Source organism: Pelodiscus sinensis, chromosome 13, assembly GCF_049634645.1.
Source record: "Pelodiscus sinensis isolate JC-2024 chromosome 13, ASM4963464v1, whole genome shotgun sequence".
NCBI lineage: Eukaryota > Metazoa > Chordata > Testudines > Trionychidae > Pelodiscus > Pelodiscus sinensis.
In genome coordinates this window covers 22,463,472-22,481,725 of record NC_134723.1, presented here as the reverse complement: position 1 = coordinate 22,481,725, position 18,254 = coordinate 22,463,472, and the positions used below count along the sequence as shown (strand labels likewise).

General features: G+C 44.4%; 1 protein-coding gene across 1 annotated transcript in view; it reads left to right on the top strand.

The window, feature by feature from the left end:
- The first annotated feature begins 7,487 nt into the window (after positions 1-7,487).
- The window catches only part of HEPH (hephaestin), a 37,816-nt gene continuing 27,049 nt past the window's right edge, over positions 7,488-18,254 (top strand). The window contains exons 1-6 of the mRNA XM_006136134.4: positions 7,488-7,561; positions 11,227-11,432; positions 15,351-15,595; positions 16,385-16,597; positions 17,195-17,374; positions 17,815-18,069. Coding sequence (XP_006136196.2) covers positions 11,266-11,432; positions 15,351-15,595; positions 16,385-16,597; positions 17,195-17,374; positions 17,815-18,069 — 1,060 coding nt within the window. The 5' untranslated portion in view covers positions 7,488-7,561; positions 11,227-11,265. The remainder of the gene's footprint in view (positions 7,562-11,226; positions 11,433-15,350; positions 15,596-16,384; positions 16,598-17,194; positions 17,375-17,814; positions 18,070-18,254) is intronic.

Here is an 18,254-nt window from a genome sequence, read left to right as displayed (position 1 = left end):
TGATGGAATCTCTTAAAGGGCGCAGTTCGGTCTGTGAATGGGCTCGCGCAGCCTGTTACCCCGCTCGTGAGCCTCCCGCAGCAGCTGGCGCACAGAGGGCTGAGGGGGAGACACCAGCAAACATCTGTGCACATAAACGGAACGTGACCTACCATGGCGCCTTGGGTGGCTGTTGCCGTATTGCTCAGGGTCGGGAGTTAATCAGTGGTGGGCAATAATTTTGATGGGGGAGGGTATTGCAAGAATTTGGTAAGGGGTCAAAAAAGGCCATATGCTTCCATGATATTAATGGAGGGGATGCGAGTTCTGGGGTGCGGGAAGGGTGTGGGATCTGGGAGAGAGTTTGGGAAAGGAGGGGGTTGTGACCTCGCACAGGAGACTAGCGTGCAGGAGAGGATGCAGGGTCCAGGAGGGGGAATGGATTCTGACGTGGAAGAGGGCTGTATGTTGGGGTGCAAGATCTGGGAGGGGCTTGTGACCAGGGATTAGGGCTTGAGGTGCAGGATCTGGGTGAAGGAGAGGATTCTGACATGGAGGGTGCAAGGGGAAGTACAGGGGTTGGGAGGGGGTTGGGCAGTGAAACAAGAGTGTGAGGATCTGGGTTGTGACTGGGGGTAGAGGATTGGGGGGATTGTGATCTGGAAGAGAGGTGCAGGGTCAGGAAGTAAGTAGAGATGCAAGAGTGGGCAGAGGGAGCAGCTCAAGTGTCAGAGGTAGTCTCTGGCTAGAAAGGGGTTTACCAGAGTGGCTCCTGGTCAGCACAGGTTTCCTGCTTTCCATGCCCTCCCACATGCTCAGAGGAGCTAGCCGTGGTGGCCATGTGCATCTCTGAACGCTGTGAGATTGGGGGGAGGAGGAGTACTTCACACACTGCCTGGCCTGCAAACAAGCAGCTCCCATTGGCTGGAAACCAGCCAATAAAGGCATGAGACTGCTGGGGGCAGGAGCAGTACACAAAGTTTCTTCTTTCCACAGGGCTTGTAGTGTTAAGAGATGCATGTGGCACCTGCTAGAGATGTGAAGGACTAGTTGATTAGTCGACTATCCCATAAGAAAATGCTTATCGGATAGGTCAACAGGATAGTCGACTTGTCGTCCGCCCGCCTTGCTGCCTCTATCAGAGGAGAGAAGAAGGGGGTACTTCAAAGTGGCAGTGCTGCATGGGAGCTCGGGTTCAGCTGCTCCATCCAGCACTGCTGCTTTGAAATGCTGTGTGGCGCCCATGTGACTTGCCAGCTAGCCCCAGGCTAAAAGCAGCGCTGCCACTTTAAAACGCTGTGGGGAGCCCAATGTACGGCTCTGAGTGGCATTTCAAAGTGGCAGCGCCACATGGAGCCCGGGATTGGCTGGGGACTTCTCTGCTGACCCTGGGCTCTGTGCAGTGCTGCCGCTTTGAAACGCTGCAGCGGCATTTCAAAGTGGCAGTGCTGCATGGAGCCCGCAGTCAGAGGGGCGTCCCCAGCTGACTACGGGCTTTGGCGCTTTCACCTTTGAAGTGTAGCAACAGCTCTAGGGTTATTGTTACTCTTCAAAGGTGGAGGCACCCTATCGATGCAAAAATGCATTGACTATTCGATTAGTCAATTACCCAATACTTATGTAACCCCCAAGGAGATTACCTAGATTCCTGGGGCTCTGTCTGCTGGCAGCTCAGGGAGAGGCACACTGTCCCTGATAGGGAGGGGGAGCCAAGGCACACTCAGAATTTGCCCGGCAACAAATAGGGAGTGAGATGCCCCTCCCATGGCGTTCAGGATAGGGAAGAAGCCATTGTTTTTTATGAGTTAGTCTGGAACCAGCCAGGGCAAGGGCAGGACTGGCTGTGTGGGGAGCTGGTAAGCCCCAGACCTGCATGCAGGGTCCCTCCCTGAGAACTGGCCTCTAGGGACCTGAAAGCAAAATCTCTCAGCTGTGTTTTCCTTCTCCACTGATGATTCCCAGTTTATGGAGTTTGCTGGGAAACTTCCCCAGCCAGGCTGAGTTAGCCCTCCAGCTCCCTAGGTGAGACCAGTCACCACATGGGCAGCTCTGCTCTGCCTGGTAGTTCAGGGCTGCTGCCTGCTGTGTGTGTGTCTGGGCACTGGGCTAGGAAATTACAGTTTGGATTTTAGTACAGTTGCATAATCTGCACCTTGAGCCCTGCACCCCTTTGTGGTGAGGGGAAATCCTGGGACTGAAGCAGCCTGATTCTTGCCTGAATAGGATCCTTGCTAGCAGAGATCAGCCCTTCTGCAGTGACTGAAGAGTCCAGAGTCATCTCTGAACCGAATGATCATTCATGGAGTTTGTGAGTGCACCATCTCTTAGGGAATTTGTTTTGGGGACCCCCTACTCCCTGAACTGTGTCCTCAAGCCAAGGAGTAAGGGTTTGGGGATTTTATAACCTGCTGCATATTAAACCTGTGGAGCGATTTACCACTTTCTTCTGCTTGTAAGTCCTTTGGACTGTCCTGAACCCAGTCAGCCACACTGCTAAACCACTGCAGAGAAGAATTTTGTGGTCATAGGTCATCAAGGGCCCCAACAAAGTACGCGTACCAACGGGGCACTAATCTTACATTTGCTATGTCAAGTCATGTGACTGGGGAAAGTCACAGGTATTAGCAGCGTGGGCACCGGTGAACCTAAAAATAGTGTTTTACCCTGTTATGTTATAAATAATTGTTTCCTGTTTAATATAATTATTGTGTTGAATATATTGTATGTGTTTGTGTTATTTTTCTGAAGTCGCCAACTATCTGGCAAGTAAGTGGGGATTATCCTGTGGTTAGAATTTTCCTCCCAAACTGCCCTGGTGACCCTGCCAGGAAAGGGTGTGAGAGAGATGGAGGCACCGCCAAATAAATTCATAGGAAAAAATAAAGAAGATACACCCTGCTGGGTGGCAGGATCCAGAAGAACCCAGACCTGTCCACTGAAACCTGTGGGCAAATTGGCATTAAAGAAGGTAATCGGGTGGAGAGGGCGCTACACTTAACATCCTTAGCCCCCACAGTGAGCTGCTTTCAGTGGCGTGCAAGGGTGGGTCAGGCTGGGAGCCTGGATTAGGCTACTGTTGGGCAGTGGGCCAGCTCCAGTCTCTGGGCCATCTTTTGCCTGCCCTGGATTTTACTGAATGTTCAGCTCCTGCCCTTGTGTACAGCGGGGAGGCTCAACTTTCATTTCACAAAGGAAGAGGGTGGGAGCCATGAAGGGAGTTACTGGGCGCAACATTGCGCAGCATGATGGCTACATGTCAGCACATGCTGTGCTGCACAAAGTATGAGTTAGGTGATTAGGCTCCCTTTATAGTGAATAGGGAAGAACAGACCCCTAAGCTAGCCTGCCTAAACTTCCTGGAGAGCCACACCTCAAGCATGTTTTTGCTCAAGTAAAACAAAAGAACAGAGGGGGTTTTGCGGTGTAGGTATGCCTCCTTCTGCAAGAAATAACATCCTTTTGTGCAAGGGTTCTTGCACAAAAAGGTGTGTGTGGAGCTGGAGAAGGGTTTTTTGCGCAAAAAGAGGTAATTGAAAAAAGCACAGATGCCCTGGTGGCTATTCTGTAAATAGCAATCAGTTTCCTTTTGAGAGAGCAAAAAGCTTCTTGCACAAGAAACCTGCAGTGTAAACATGGCTCTAATGTGCCAGGCCTGATAATTTCCCAGGCTACGTCTACACTGGCATGATTTTGCGCAAATACTTTTAATGTAAGAGTTTTTGCGTTAAAGTATTTGCGCAAGAGAGCGTCTACATTAGCATGTGCCTTTGTGCAAGAGATGTGCTTTTGCACAAAAGCATCCATGCCAGTGTAGACGCTCTCTTGCGCAAGAAAGCTCTGATGGCCATTTTAGCCATCGGGCTTTGTTGTGCAAGTAATTAATGTTGCCTGTCTACACTGGCCTCTTGCACAAGAACAGTTGCACAAGAAGGCTTATCCCTGAGCGGGAGCATCAGAGTATTTGCACAAGAAGCACTGATTTCCTACATTAGACATCAGTGTTCTTGCGCAAGTACTCGCGGCCAGTGTAGACAGGTGGCAAGATTTTGCCAATGTAGACACAGCCCCATTGTTTAAACAGTCTTTCCCCTGGGGTGAGAATCTTTTGTTCTCTATTCCATGGAAAAGTACCTTCCTCAAAAACTGAGTTCCAGTGGGAGTGGGGGGGAATGTCATATATCTTACTAGTCCAATACCTTCAGACCTACAGGACAAACAAGGCTGTTTGCAAGTCGTTAAGTTGATCACCCAGTTTTTAAAGCTTCTAAGCACCATTGCTGGCTCTCAGTAGCACTTTTAGAACTATAAATAATCCCATACTCTATATTTCTAACTTTATATACAAGAGTGACACATGTACCAAAAAAAGATATACAGATCCAGCAGATTGTAAAATTGATAGGTTACATTAGATATTCTGTCCAAAGCATTTCCAAATTATGCATATTTATAGGCCAGTTTTCATAAAACGTGAGCCAGAACCATCACAGTGATGTTCCCAAAAGGCATAGAAAACTCATTTAAAAATTCTGCATGATTTTTTTCATCTAAGTTTTATTATTTCTGAAGAAGTTACAATTTGTTTTCAATATTTATGGTTAGCAATACTGCAGATGTCACAGGTACAGTACATTATTTGTGGTATGGGCTGACTCTACCTGCAAGGCAGAGATGAAGCAAAAAAATACTCTTCTATCCTACTGCTCATAAGTCTTGTTGAGCTTCACCTGTGAAACAAGGAACTCTTTTCTAATAGATCTGTTTTTATATGGCATTAGAACAAGTGTGCTCTAATCTGCAGCCACAAAATGACAAGAAAAAAACCTTCCAGCCTTGTCCGTACTTTAATTTTCTACACGTGTAGTTTCTCTAATGACATTTACTATTTTCCACATGTTCTGCAGCCAAGGCTGTGCTAGGAAATTAATTTAAAAAACAAGGTTCTGGGACCTATTATCAGCATTAGCTAAGGGAGTTCTGTCAGCTCAAATGGTAAAACCCCGTGTTTTTGCATCTGAAGCACCAGGTTACTTAGTCCCAGTTGCCCACGCTTATGTATGTTATTAATATAATTGTTCTTGTTGCTTTCAGCAAATTAATTTAGCACACTGGGACCCACTAAGGCATTTTAACAAGTACATCTATTCATATATTTTTTAAATCTAACATCCTTATATTAAAACCACTTATGGGCTGACTCCAGGGGATATATACCTGCTGCTCCAGTAGAGATGAAGGATGAATTTCTGGCTGGGCCATTGTTGCTATGCTCAGAGCCTTGTGGAGAGAACAGCCTGCTTATCCTCTGGACGAGAGCATTTCTATCACTCTGCATTGATAACTTCTCCTCTGGCCTAGGTACAAAGCTGCCTAACAGGCTCTCCTGCAGGCAGTGGTGCCCAGTCCTTGGAGAGAGAGTTGCTGTGCAAGGGCACTTGTGGCTAAAGCAGCAAGTAAGAACAAACAGCAGGGTGGAGAAGGTCCCAGTACCCCAGCTGGCCTCTGAATGAAAGTGAAAGAAGTTTTTACTTTGTGTTTGTTATCTACATTGATTTTCTCCTATAGAATTAAGAATACTAAAATGCCATTTGTTTTCTCCCTGCCATAAAAAAATAAATAAATGGAAACCTGGGTTCCTGTTTCATAATTAATCCACATGGAGAGGCTGCTGTGTTTTTTAAAAGGTGAAAGTGAAACAAACATGGACGTGCAGATATTGTTTTTAAATTATGGGTAGAATCCTACCTAATTCACGACCATGAAAAACATGTCACAGGCCATGAAATCTAGACTCCGCCATGAAATCTGACTAGTGTAGGTGGGTCGCTGTTGTGACGGGTTGAGTCACAGAGATCCTCTTAAGACTGTCACTTGCCAGACTGAAAATACCACTGAGCCCACCTACCTGCCCCTTGGGCACTTCACAACCTTATGCTGCTAACCCAGACCCAGCAGTCTCTTCCAGCACTGACATAGAGTTTGGGTCACAGCCCCCAAGAGAGTAAGACAGACACTGAGATAATCTCAGCTCTGGGAAAGCTCACTCAAAGGGACGTGTCGCAGCACACAGGTGCACAGCCCTAGTAGGACCAGAACCCCGATAGATCCATCTTGCTCTCTATAAAACTTTAGCCAGAGTAAGAGCATGAATTGTTTGCCCCCTTTATCAATGTAAGATATGCACAACTGTTGTGCCCCCAGGTAACAATTACTTACACTGATTTTATTAATAAACAAAATGATTTTATTAAGCCATTTATTAAAAATGGTAGGACATTAGTGGTTGCAATTGGAAGCACACAGATCAAAGTAAGCTACCAAGCAAAATAAAATATGCCAGCTAAGCCTAATACACTAAGAAATGTGTTACATGCAATTTTTTAATAGTTCTAATAATCTTCTCACAAGCTGAGATGCCTCCCAACTTGGGCATGATCTCTTCCTCTTCTTCAGTCTAAGCTGTTTCCAGCAGTCATTTTGCGTGATAAGCTGGGGTGTCCTGCTGTCTTTCAGCTATCTCTATTGTTTGGTTTCTTGCCTTTATATCCCTTTTGCCAAAGGCAGGAATCCTTTGTGTTCAGTTTAAACTCCTCACATTTCCAGTGGAAAAGTACAGCATCCAAAAGGGGTTTCAGCATCAGGTGACCTGGCCACGTGTCTTGGGAGGACCAGCCATATTCCAGGTTTACAGGGAAAAAAAGACTATTCACAGATCATTGTCCTGTGTATAGCAGTGCAGAAATGAGTGTGGCATGGTATGGGCAGCATCACCTTTGAGAGGGACTGACCTTATGGGTAGACAATTGGGAAACTGCCTAGGGTCCTGTGGTTGGAAGAGTAGTCACTCCCCTCCCCCCCCCACAAACACACAGTCAGTCCAAGGCTGCTTTATATTGCCCCTCCCACAAACTTTAGGGTGGGGCAGGACTCCCATGTGCCAGGCTTCAGCTGCTAGTCCCAGCTGGTCTGCAGAGGGACAGGACTTTCTCTTCCCCAGCACAGGGCATTCTCAGGGCCACTGTCTCCAGTTGTAGCACAGAAGTAAGGGTCGCACTACCATACCATGGCAACTTCCCTTCAGAGCTAGGTGGCTGGCCAGAAGCCTCCACTGTCCGGCTGCCCTGCTCTGAAAGCAGCATTGCCACCACCAGCACAGAAGTAAGAACAGCAATACCATGACCCCCTTCTCCCATAGCCCCATTTTTGGTCAGGATCCCCACAACTACAACACTGTGACATTTCAGATTTTTTAAATCCCATGACCATGAAATTTACTAGATTGGACTGTGAATTTGGTAGGGCCCTGTGTAGGGGCTACCTATAGTATTTATGACCTGAATATAGGCAGTCAGGCTGCTCACATTGTGACAGTGTCTAGTATATGCCTGCAACAAAACCACAGCTCAGACCTATCAATAAAAGTCCAGGAATTTCCCGTCTTTATAACCTGGACTTTGCTCCCTCAGCATATGTGGATATTTCCAGGTTCATTATTTCTGCAGTGCTCCAGACATTTCAAGAAGAATGTCTTATGAATGATTGACTCTTTCAACATTACCTGTTTCTAACCCAGCTCAACAGAGTAAGTAAAACAGCAGTTATGTTAATTTAATACTTTCTTCTTGGGTAGAATTTTCTTAGGAGTGCAAGTATGATAATCAAGGCAAAGACTGGTTTAATGTGATGATATGGAGTTTCATATGCTACAAGGAAAGAAAAATAGTTGTCTTCCTTTTTGTGCCTTTCATGTAGTATCAGAGAGCATTTGCATTTAAGATGTTTAATATATGGCTTAACTCGGCTACCCCCTGAAGCTGTCTAAATATATTTAACTATTTGAGATATGATTAAAATTAGAGAGTTGAAACTTTATTCCTCCCAACCCCAGCCATCTCTTCAGTTCATGGACCCAATTCTGATTTTTATTTACACAAGTGTAAAATCGAGAATAACGCCATAGAAGTCAATGGAGTTACTTCATAGGTATAAGTGATAGCAGAATCAGGCCCTATGAATCTTAGTTGAGATTATCTGCTTTACCATTTCATAGAACTAGAGCACTGGAATGTGTAGCACCCCTAAATCAAACCCCTATTGTGCTCTTGACCTGGTCTTTAAAAGATCCCCTATCTCTAAGATTCCATTTCAGGTTTTTGCACTAGCCCTGGACAATTCACTGGAAATTTAGTTTTAGGTGCAGGCTCATACACAGGGGTGTGTGCAACGGGTGTGAAAGCACCCCCAATGGGCCAAGTAAGCATGCTCCAGCTGGCCAGTGGAAGGCAGGAGCAGTGCACTGTCCGAGCTTCCCTTCCCCATGCTCTGACCAGCCCAGGGAAGGTAGGGGCTGATTTCCCCGCATATTTGGGGAACCATGGGGGTGCATTCACACCCTTGCGGTCCACATTTACAAAAAAAAAACCCCACTGCCCCACAAAAATTCCTGCATACAGGCCTGAGGTGGATATCGATTCAAGTAAAAGTATTCAGGAAACGGCGAATGCCGTCATATTGAGATCTAGGGCGATAAGAAGGGACATAAACAGTTTTTAGAAGGGCAGAACTTCTGACCCATCTGCTTTAAAAACTGCTATCCATATTTGATGTGAAGTCCAAACTCAGCCCCTTCGTGAAATCTGGTTTTGTGAACAAAAAACACAGTATAAAGGTGACAAAGATTAGCACAAACTTTCTCCTCCCATTTGGCTGCTCTGAGGTATCCTCCTTCAGGACTGCTGAATCATATTCCAGATAATCTCTTTCCCAGAGAGCCACTGCCACCTCATTTATATCCTGGCCACCCACTTTTTAATAAATCAACAGATTATTCCTTCTCAGTGATCAATGTTAATAGGGTAAGAGGTTTCAGGATAATCCAGCGTCGTATACCATCTATTCCTCATAGCTGGTCGCTGCTGCCTCTCTTTATTCAACATGATATTTGTGTGTGTGTTGAATAGCACATGTGCAATTTAGTTAGCAAATTGGTTTGAAACCTATTATAAAGAACAGAATGAGTGTATGTGAACACAGTCCTTTCATTTCCAAGTAGCTAGTAATTACTTTAAGTGGGGCTTAGTGGATGGAGCAGTAGCACGTGATCTGGGTTCTAGCCTTAGCTCTGCTAGTAGTTAGGGTTGCCAGGTGTTCAGTTTTGAACCAGACAGTCCAGTAGGTGAGCTTTCTGTTCGGGAAACAATTGAGAAAATATAAATGTCCGGTATTTTCTAAATAAGATGTAATGTAGATTGTGATATAATGTCAAGTGTGTCCGGTATTTTTGTTGAAACCATCTGGCAGCCCTATAGTATGCTAGGAATCTGGGGCAAGTTACTTCACTTCTCTATGCCTTTGTTTCTCCATCTGTAAAATGGGCATGTTACTTATAGCCTTTACAAAGTGCTTTGAAAACAACTAATGAAAAACACTGTGGCTACGTCTAGACTGGCATGATTTTCCGCAAATGCTTTTAATGGAAAAGTTTTTCCGTTAAAAGCATTTGCGGAAAAGAACATCTAGATTGGCACGGATGCTTTTCCGCAAAAGCACTTTTTGCGGAAAAGCATACGTGTCAATCTAGACACAGTTTTGCGCAAGAAAGCCCCGATCGCCATTTTCGCCATTGGGGCTTTTTTGCGCAGAACAGTTTTTAGCTGTCTACGCTGGCCCTCTTGCGCAAAAACATTTCCAGAAAAGGGCTTTTGCCCGAACAGGAATGTGAAAGCATTTGCGCAAGAAGCACTGATTTCGGACAGTAGAACGTCAGTGCTTTTGCGCAAAATCAAGTGGCCAGTGTAGACAGCTGTCAAGTTTTTGCGCAAAAGAAAAACTTGCCAGTCTAGACGCAGCCTGTAAGAACTGCATATAATTGAACTGTAAAGTAGAAACTTCCCATGAATTCAGAGACTGCTGTCATTTGGAGCAGAGGAGTGTGTGGGAACAGTTCACACATCTGGATATATACCATAAAGAGCATTTTCCAAGTTGAGTACCCAGCAGTCAAAAGCTCAGTCTAGTAAATTTAATGACTATCTGGGATTGATTAACAATCACTTCTGCCAGTTGCCATTAATTTCCGGGGTTGAGGATTCTGTCCATTAAGTCTGTAGTTCAGCCCAAGAGATAGCGGGAAGCTAATAAAGGCAATGATAACTTATAGTGCTTTTTATTCAGAAGGACTTCAAAGCACATTGGAAAAAGATTTAAAAGGACCACTTGACTTACCACAGCAGTACCCGTGGTAGAGCACCACAGCTGTTTTACAGTGCACCACAACATGATCCAAAACTACAGGACAAGCAGTTTAAGAGAACATCACATCCAATGAACCACTTGAGAAAGTTGGCTAGATCACTGTGAGAGACAGCCAGGGTTTTTAGGTATGACAAGCCTCTTCCCACCTTACAAGAATTGGTATAGTAAGACAGGCTAACTGTCTGTAGTCCATTGCCCTATCTCCTTCAGTGGCCAGCGTCGGATGCTGTTGAGAAAGGTGTAACTCCTTGGCTGTGTCTAGACTGGCAAGTTTTTCCGCAAAATCATCTGCTTTTATGGAAAAACTTGCCAGCTGTCTACACTGGCCGCATGAATTTCTGCAAAAGCACTGACGATCTCATGTAAGATTGTCAGAGCTTTTGCGGAAATACTATGCTGCTCCCGTTTGGGCAAAAGTCTTTTTCCGAAAAACTTTTGCGCAAAAGGGCCAGTGTAGACAGCAGAGATTTGTTTTCCGCAAAAAAGCCCCGATCGCGAAAATGGCGATCGGGGCTTTTTTTGCGGAAAAGTGCGTCTAGATTGGCCACGGACGCTTTTCCGCAAAAAGTGCTTTTGCGGAAAAGCGTCCTGCCAATCTAGACGGGCTTTTCCAAAAATGCTTTTAACGGAAAACTTTTCCGTTAAAAGCATTTCCGGAAAATCATGCCAGTGTAGACGTAGCCCTTCAGTATACTTTGTTGTATATTAATATTTGGAAGGCACATGTTGTGTGGATTTTTTTTCTCATCCTGAAGCTGGTGACTACCTTATACCCTGAAGCTTGGGTGTTCAGAATCTGTATAATTTTCCCATTCATCCTGGTATAATTAAATGCTGACCCAAGGCGCTTTTACATGTTGATTCCTTCCCATATTCTCAGAACATCTTGTACTTCAAACCACACTGCCTAGGACTGGGTTATGAGAGTCAAAGCCTCTTTGTTGTCCCATTATTCCAGACTTTTTGTTTTGTTTTGTTTCTTTTCCAATAAAGCAGTTGCTTTCTCCTGAAGAGCCTTCACTTGGAGCTGGGATGGGATCTCGTGGGCTGCTGCAGTCTCAGTCTCTGGTTTTACTGCTGTTGCCCATCTTTGCTGAAGGTGCCACCAGAGTCTATTACCTGGGTATCTGTGAGGTGGAATGGAATTATGCTCCAACAGGAAAGAACATAATCACAGGCCGAAGCATTAAAGATGACCCGTATGTTTAACAGCATTAAGTATTTTAGTCGGTATTGGTCTAAAAAAGCAAATGGCTCAGGAGTTTTATGCAAGTATTCTGAGGCTGTTAAGCTAGGGTTGCCAAGTGTCTAGTATTCAACTGGACAGTCCAGTTTTTGGGGCCTCTGTCCGGTAAAAAAATTCAGAAAATACCGGACATGTGCAATGTCCGGAATGTTCTGGTTTTCCGGCGGGGTGCCTGAGAGAAGCCTGGCTAGGGCGGGGAGAGTGGCTGGAAGGCAGGGCTCAATCGGCGCTGGGAGCCTCTGCTTGCGTGTGACACCTTGGGGAGGAGGGGAAGCTCTGTATGTGCTCCTGAGCGCTGTTCCAGCACGCTGTAGAGCCGCACCAGACTCACTAGTGCTTTGCCGGGATCATGTGCAGGACTGGGACAGGCAACGCCCTGGGATCTGCACATGCCCGGGTCAGTCGTGCTCCCTGCTGTACGATTTGCTCCCCCTCGCTCCTTCTGGCCAGCTTGTTCTCCCCCACTTCTCCTCCCAATCTCCCCCAGCCAGCCCCGCTGCACCCCGTCCCCCCCCACCACCAGCCCTGCTTCCCGCCGGCCGGTTCACCCGCCTGATCTCCCTCAGCCAGCCCCGCTGCCCCCGACAACCCCCCAACTTCCCCTCAGCCCGCTGCCCTCAACCCCTTCCCCCCCGCCAGCCCTACTTCCTACTGGCAACCCCCCCTCCTCCTGGCCAGCCCCGCCCTCCTCCTGGCCCGTCCTCTGTCCGGTATTTTTTTTTAAACTCACCTGGTAACCCTGTTAAGCAAGCAGGTGACACAGAAACATATCTTTATTGGCTTAATGGTTAACCTATTCTTATCAAAGAAACATAGAAACCATCACACTGAGACAGGCCAATTGACTCTCTAGTCCAGTATTCATTGACGAATTGCAAACTCTTTAGAATGCACTTCATTGCACAATGCTGTATCATGGGCTTTATTTCTTCCTGATCCTAGCTGGTGATCTATTTATATTAACTGAAGCCTGAGTATTTTATGCCATTATGTAGATTAGCAATTGGAGTGTGTCAAAAATGTATTTTTACAAAAATACTTTTTGGATTCAATGAAAATACAAAAGCCTGAAAACTGAGAAAAAATTATTTTCAATAATAAGAGAAAAAAAATTCTAGTTTACAGCAAAAAATGAAACCAAACATTTTAAATGAAAACCTCACAAATTTTATGCAAAAATATGCTCTGAAAATGAAAATTGTGCGTTTCCTGTTGACTATTTTCATGGTAAATAAAATCAGCTTCTTGAGCAAGCTTTTTCCGTGCTACCCCCTTACCATGAATCCTTTGTGCGGTTGGGTCACTTCATCTCAAAAAAGCATATAGCAGAAATATAAATCGTTCCGAGAAAGGCAACAGAAATGGTTAGAGGTCTGGAAAGATTTTCAGATATGGAGATACAGAATAGGTTGGGACTATTTCATGTATAAAGAAGACAAATAAGTAGGGCACCACATAAAGTACATACAAAATAATAAACATTATTATAGAGAGAATAAATCTAATGTTTCTGTTCCCCCTCACTCATAATTATGAATGAACAAACAGACAATCACTGAGATTAAACAGAATAAGTCTGTGAAACTCATTTCCAAAAGGCGACAAAGAGCTTAGTAACAAAGAGAAAATAATTAGACATTGATATAAATAGAACTAGTAAAAAATTTTAAAGGAAAAGTTTTTTTAGTTGAAAACATGGCTGAGGTTTGAAAATGAAACTGGTTTGCAATAAACAGAATTTTTCTATATCTATTTAGATTGCATATGCACCATGCTGGCAAAAAGTCAATATTTTTGACACAATTTTTTTTGTAAAAAAAATCACAAAAGCTATTGAAGGAGATTCCGGGCTATTCATTTTGAAATGGAAATAGCTTCAATGTTTAGAGAGAGAGAGTCTGTGTGTTTTACTGAGACTATGTCTACACTCCTGGGGGGCTACGTCTACACTGGCATGATTTCCCGGAAATGCTTTTAACGGAAAAGTTTTCCGTTAAAAGCATTTTCGGAAAAGAGCATCTAGATTGGCATGGACGCTTTTCCGCAAAAGCACTTTTTGCGGAAACGCGTCCGTGCCAATCTAGATGCGCTTTTGCGCAAAAAAGCCCTGATCGCCATTTTAGCCATCGGGGCTTTTTTGCGTAAAACAGTACTGTGCTGTCTACACTGGTCCTCTTGCGCAAATCATTTGCACAAGAGGGCTTTTGCCCGAACAGGAGCAGCATAGTATTTCCGCAAGAACACTGACGATCTTACACGAGATCGTCAGTGTTCTTGTGGAAATTCAAGCAGCCAGTGTAGACAGCTGGCAAGTTTTTCCACAAAAGCAGATGATTTTGTGGAAAAACTGGCCAGTCTAGACACAGCCGGGGTTTTTGGGAGAAAGGTACATAAATTGCAAACCAAACTTTGCATACCTTTTTCCGATTCTTATTTTAGAAGAGGCTTTTCTGACATTTGGCCTGTCTACATGAGGCAAAATGCTGGAAAAACCTCCTCTTTCGGAAGATCCCTTATTCCTTTTAAAATGAGGAATAGAGGACTTCTGAAAGAGCACGTCTGTTCTTCTGAAAAAAAATTTGGAAGAGCAGACACGTTCTCTGGATGCGACAGAGTTTTTCTGGGATAGGTATCCCAGAAAAACTCCATAGTGTAGACATAGCCTGAGTGACCCAGGACATGTCTCTTTCCCTCCAGTGCCTCTAAAATAGGGATAATGAAACTGACCGCCTTCATAAAGTACTTTGAAATGAAAAGTGCTAAATAAAAGTTACTATTTATTAAACTACATAACATAATTTTGTATAAGATTTCATAAAACTCAAGTCACTGCCAGGTTCTCTCGTGCAGCTCTGTGCTGCATATTAATAGACCCACCCTTCTCTAGGACAGAGAATGACAAGGTTCTGGGGTGACTTCAGCAGTACAACACTGAGTCTATGAAGAACAGTTTTCCTTTACTACGGTTTGCCCATTTTTATTGCTGAAGCACTGATGCTTCCTAGGGGAAAAAATAGCTTCACCTTCCATTATGACACACTAATGCATACTTGAGCCAAGAGTCACCTATCATCTAGTAGGAAATGATTACAAAAAAAGCAATCACTACTGAATTGACCTTTGGATGCTTGTAAAGGGTTTAAACTCTGAAGGTTAGATATGTTTCTGGGGACACATCAGCCTGAGCTTTCTATTTTTTCCATTAATATTTCATATTGGCTCCTGACTTGAAACTCGCCATAGTCTTGTATCAGTCTTTGTGAGAGAGCTCTTGAAATGTTTTTTTCCGGGTACAATTTGCAGCCGGTAGCTCCAGTCAGCAGTGCTGCACTAGAATAAAACCTTGAATTGAATTTAAAGAACCGGCACAATAGGTAGGATAGCAATTACTAGGGTTCTCAACTTTCATTCCTTAGTGCATAAAATGAGCACCAGATCAGAAATATATTATCCCCCTTTTCTCCTTTGTATAGCATCCATAGTTACATACATTTGGGGCTTGTTTCAGGGCTTCCTCTGCAGCAGGTAGCACTGACCACAGCCAGAGATCAAGTCTTAGCTAGATTGTCTGCTGATCTTACATTGTGTGAGATCTTCTCATACTTTACAACACTCAAAAACCAGACAAGAGTAGATAGGCCAGTGTTCATGTCCAGCCGGATTGCATTCCCAGTGCTGCCATAGGGTCCTGGAAGAAGAAGCATAATGCTGGACTAGGAGTAGGGGTGGAGTGCTGGCATAGCACAGGCTCTAGGTGTCAGCTGAGAGAGCTACATTAAGTGTCCCTTTTTCACTACTGCCCAGGGCATGTAGCCATCACAGATAGCATATTATTCATGATCTGACTGTTGTCCTTTTTTGCATTTAACAGAGAAGCCGCTATGTTCCTCAAGCCTGGCAAGGACAGGGTGGGAAGCACTTACAAAAAATCTGTGTATAAGCAATACTCAGACTCCACATATACAAAAGAGATCCCCAAACCTGCCTGGCTGGGATTTCTTGGGCCCATCATACGAGGAGAAGTGGGTGACACTATTACCCTGCACCTAAAAAATTTTGCCAGCCGGCCATACACAGTCCATCCTCATGGCGTCTTCTACACGAAGGACTCAGAAGGTAAAGAGTGCCTGCTGCCTGCATTCAGATTCATAGTTTGCCCACTGTGAATTTAGGAACAGGTAGGAAAGCAAAACCAGCTGAGAAAAGGACATGTTTGGGTTGGTTCAAAGCAATATCACCTGGAAAACTGGTATAGTTAGCTGAGCTTTTAGCAATACTACCTGATGCAGGGTTAGTGGGTTCCTAAGCATGGATGTACAGTTTCAAATATGAACACGTTAATTAAATGCATTAAAGAACACAATCTTAGTAACCCTATCATTGCTGGAATACAGGTGCTGAGGACCAGCAAGGTAGTAGCTAATGAACATTTATATTATAGTGTTATACATATTTAGATGTCTTTAATATGCTGAATCTTGTAGGTGCCACAGGAATGATAGCCTGTTAGTACAAAAAGTCACTGTTTAAAATAGTCCCTGGGAATTTAGAAAATAACTATTTCTGGGCTACTGCATATTTGAACTGAAAATTTAGCATAGTTCTCTGTTTTCTAATAAAAATATAAAGAAGCAATGATTAGAACATGGAGAGCTTTCTGGATTGGCCACTACTGTACTAAAGTCAATTAACTTTTTCAGTGCTTCAATTTATCCATTGGAAAAATAATGATTATATAACGTCACTTACATGGAGTGAGTCTTAATTTGAAAGGTGCTACTGAAGTGGGAAAAGTAACTTGTAGCCATATGTTCTCTATCTAGTGTGAGAAATGCAGTGCAGCTTTATATATAATATGCTCTCTGCCAAACTTGAATGGATGCTGTGATTGCTCAATTATTACAGGGTCCCTGTACCCCGATGAGTCCTCAGAGGATCATAAGAAGGATGATGCTGTTCCACCAGGAGGAAATTATACATATACTTGGACTATCCCTGAAGATCATAGCCCAATGGCTGATGACCCAACTTGCTTGACCTGGGTCTACCACTCTCACATTGATGCACCAAAGGACATAGCTTCTGGGTTGATTGGGCCTTTACTGACATGCAAAGAAGGTAAAACCTCAGGGAAAAGACAGCTTAGAGTTACTGCTTCACACAGATACTGGAGATTTTACAGTGACCTCAGTTATGGTAAGGCAAGCAGTGATGCTCTCTAGTTCCTGTGGAATTTACATGTAATCTGAGATAGTTCTTGTATTCTAGATTTATTCTGATTATTAAAGTTGTATTTATTTCTTTGTGGCTAAGAAGTTTAGTACATTAGCTTTTCATTTCTGGGGATCAGTCGAAATGCGCTCGAGAGAGAGAGAGAAAGAGAGAGAGAGAGAGAAAAAGAGAGAGAGAGAGTGAGAGAGAGAGAAAATATACTTTAAACTCCACAAGATTTTAGCAACAGTGACAATACTATTGACAGATCCAGGACTGCTATAAATCAGAAGTGAGATGCATTGGAATTTAGGAATGGACTAATAGAGAGTACTGCAGGTCTAGGGTGAGGTGCATTGGTAGAACTCAGTGAGAGTCTGGGTTGGAATAGCAGGGAGAGCAGGAATCTCAGGCTGTTGGTGAATTAACAGAACTCATCTCATTAAATACATTGACAGATCTTGGCTTTGCAGTGGGAGCCACTAATCCTCTGTCTTGCCCTAGGAGCTCTGACTGGCACATCTCAAAGACGTCATGATGTGGACCTTGATTTTTTTCTCATGTTCAGTGTGATTGATGAGAACCTGAGCTGGCACCTGGAAGAGAACATTGCATTGTTCTGCACAGATCCAGAATCTGTTGATAAGGAAAATGAGGAGTTCCAAGAAAGTAACAGAATGCATGGTGGGTGCCTCCTTTAACCACCTGCTGTTTTTTCCTAGTCATTCTAGACCTGGGCAGCTCCTTCCCTGATACCCTGAAGTACAGTCTAATCTGAGGTATGTAGGGATGGTTTGAGAAGCTGAGACCATGTGCTAAAAGCTGTCCTATCACAGGGGCAGCTACACCAACACAATCAAAACAAGTATCATTTGGTTAGGGTTTTGGCTTTTCTCTTCAGTGCACATGTGGACATTAATCTGAGTTCCAGAATAAGATCCATGTTAGAAAATGATTTGTGGAAGCGCTGTGAGCTCACCAGGATTAAGCAGAATGGAAAGGTGTGGTGTTGAGACCTGTTTTCTGAATGTCCTGTGTTTCTGTAATGGGACCTGCAGAATGGACTGTGAACCCTTCCTCCACCTGCTTCCTGATCTCTGCTTCTGATTCACTTGTTTTTACAGCTATTAATGGTTATGTGTATGGGAACCTGCCTGAGCTGACAATGTGTGCTGGAGATCACGTGGCATGGCACCTCTTTGGGATGGGCAGTGAGACGGATGTTCACACAGCCTTCTTCCATGGACAGACACTCACCATCAGAGGCCACCGATCTGATGTGGCCAGCCTCTTCCCAGCCACTTTTGTGACAGCTGACATGATTCCACGTAACACTGGGAAGTGGCTTCTGAGCTGTCAGAACAACAATCACTTGCAAGGTAAGGCAGAGCCTGGAATCTGTCCTGCACCCTGTGGCCCCCATTCACTTCCCCACTGTGTTCCCGGGATGAAGCAGAACTGCCTTGTGGGCAATGCCCCATGGTAAAAGGGTTCCCCTTGCAGTGTAAGCAAAGGTTTGATCTGATGGCTCCCCCTATACTTCATAAATCTGGTGAGTTACAGC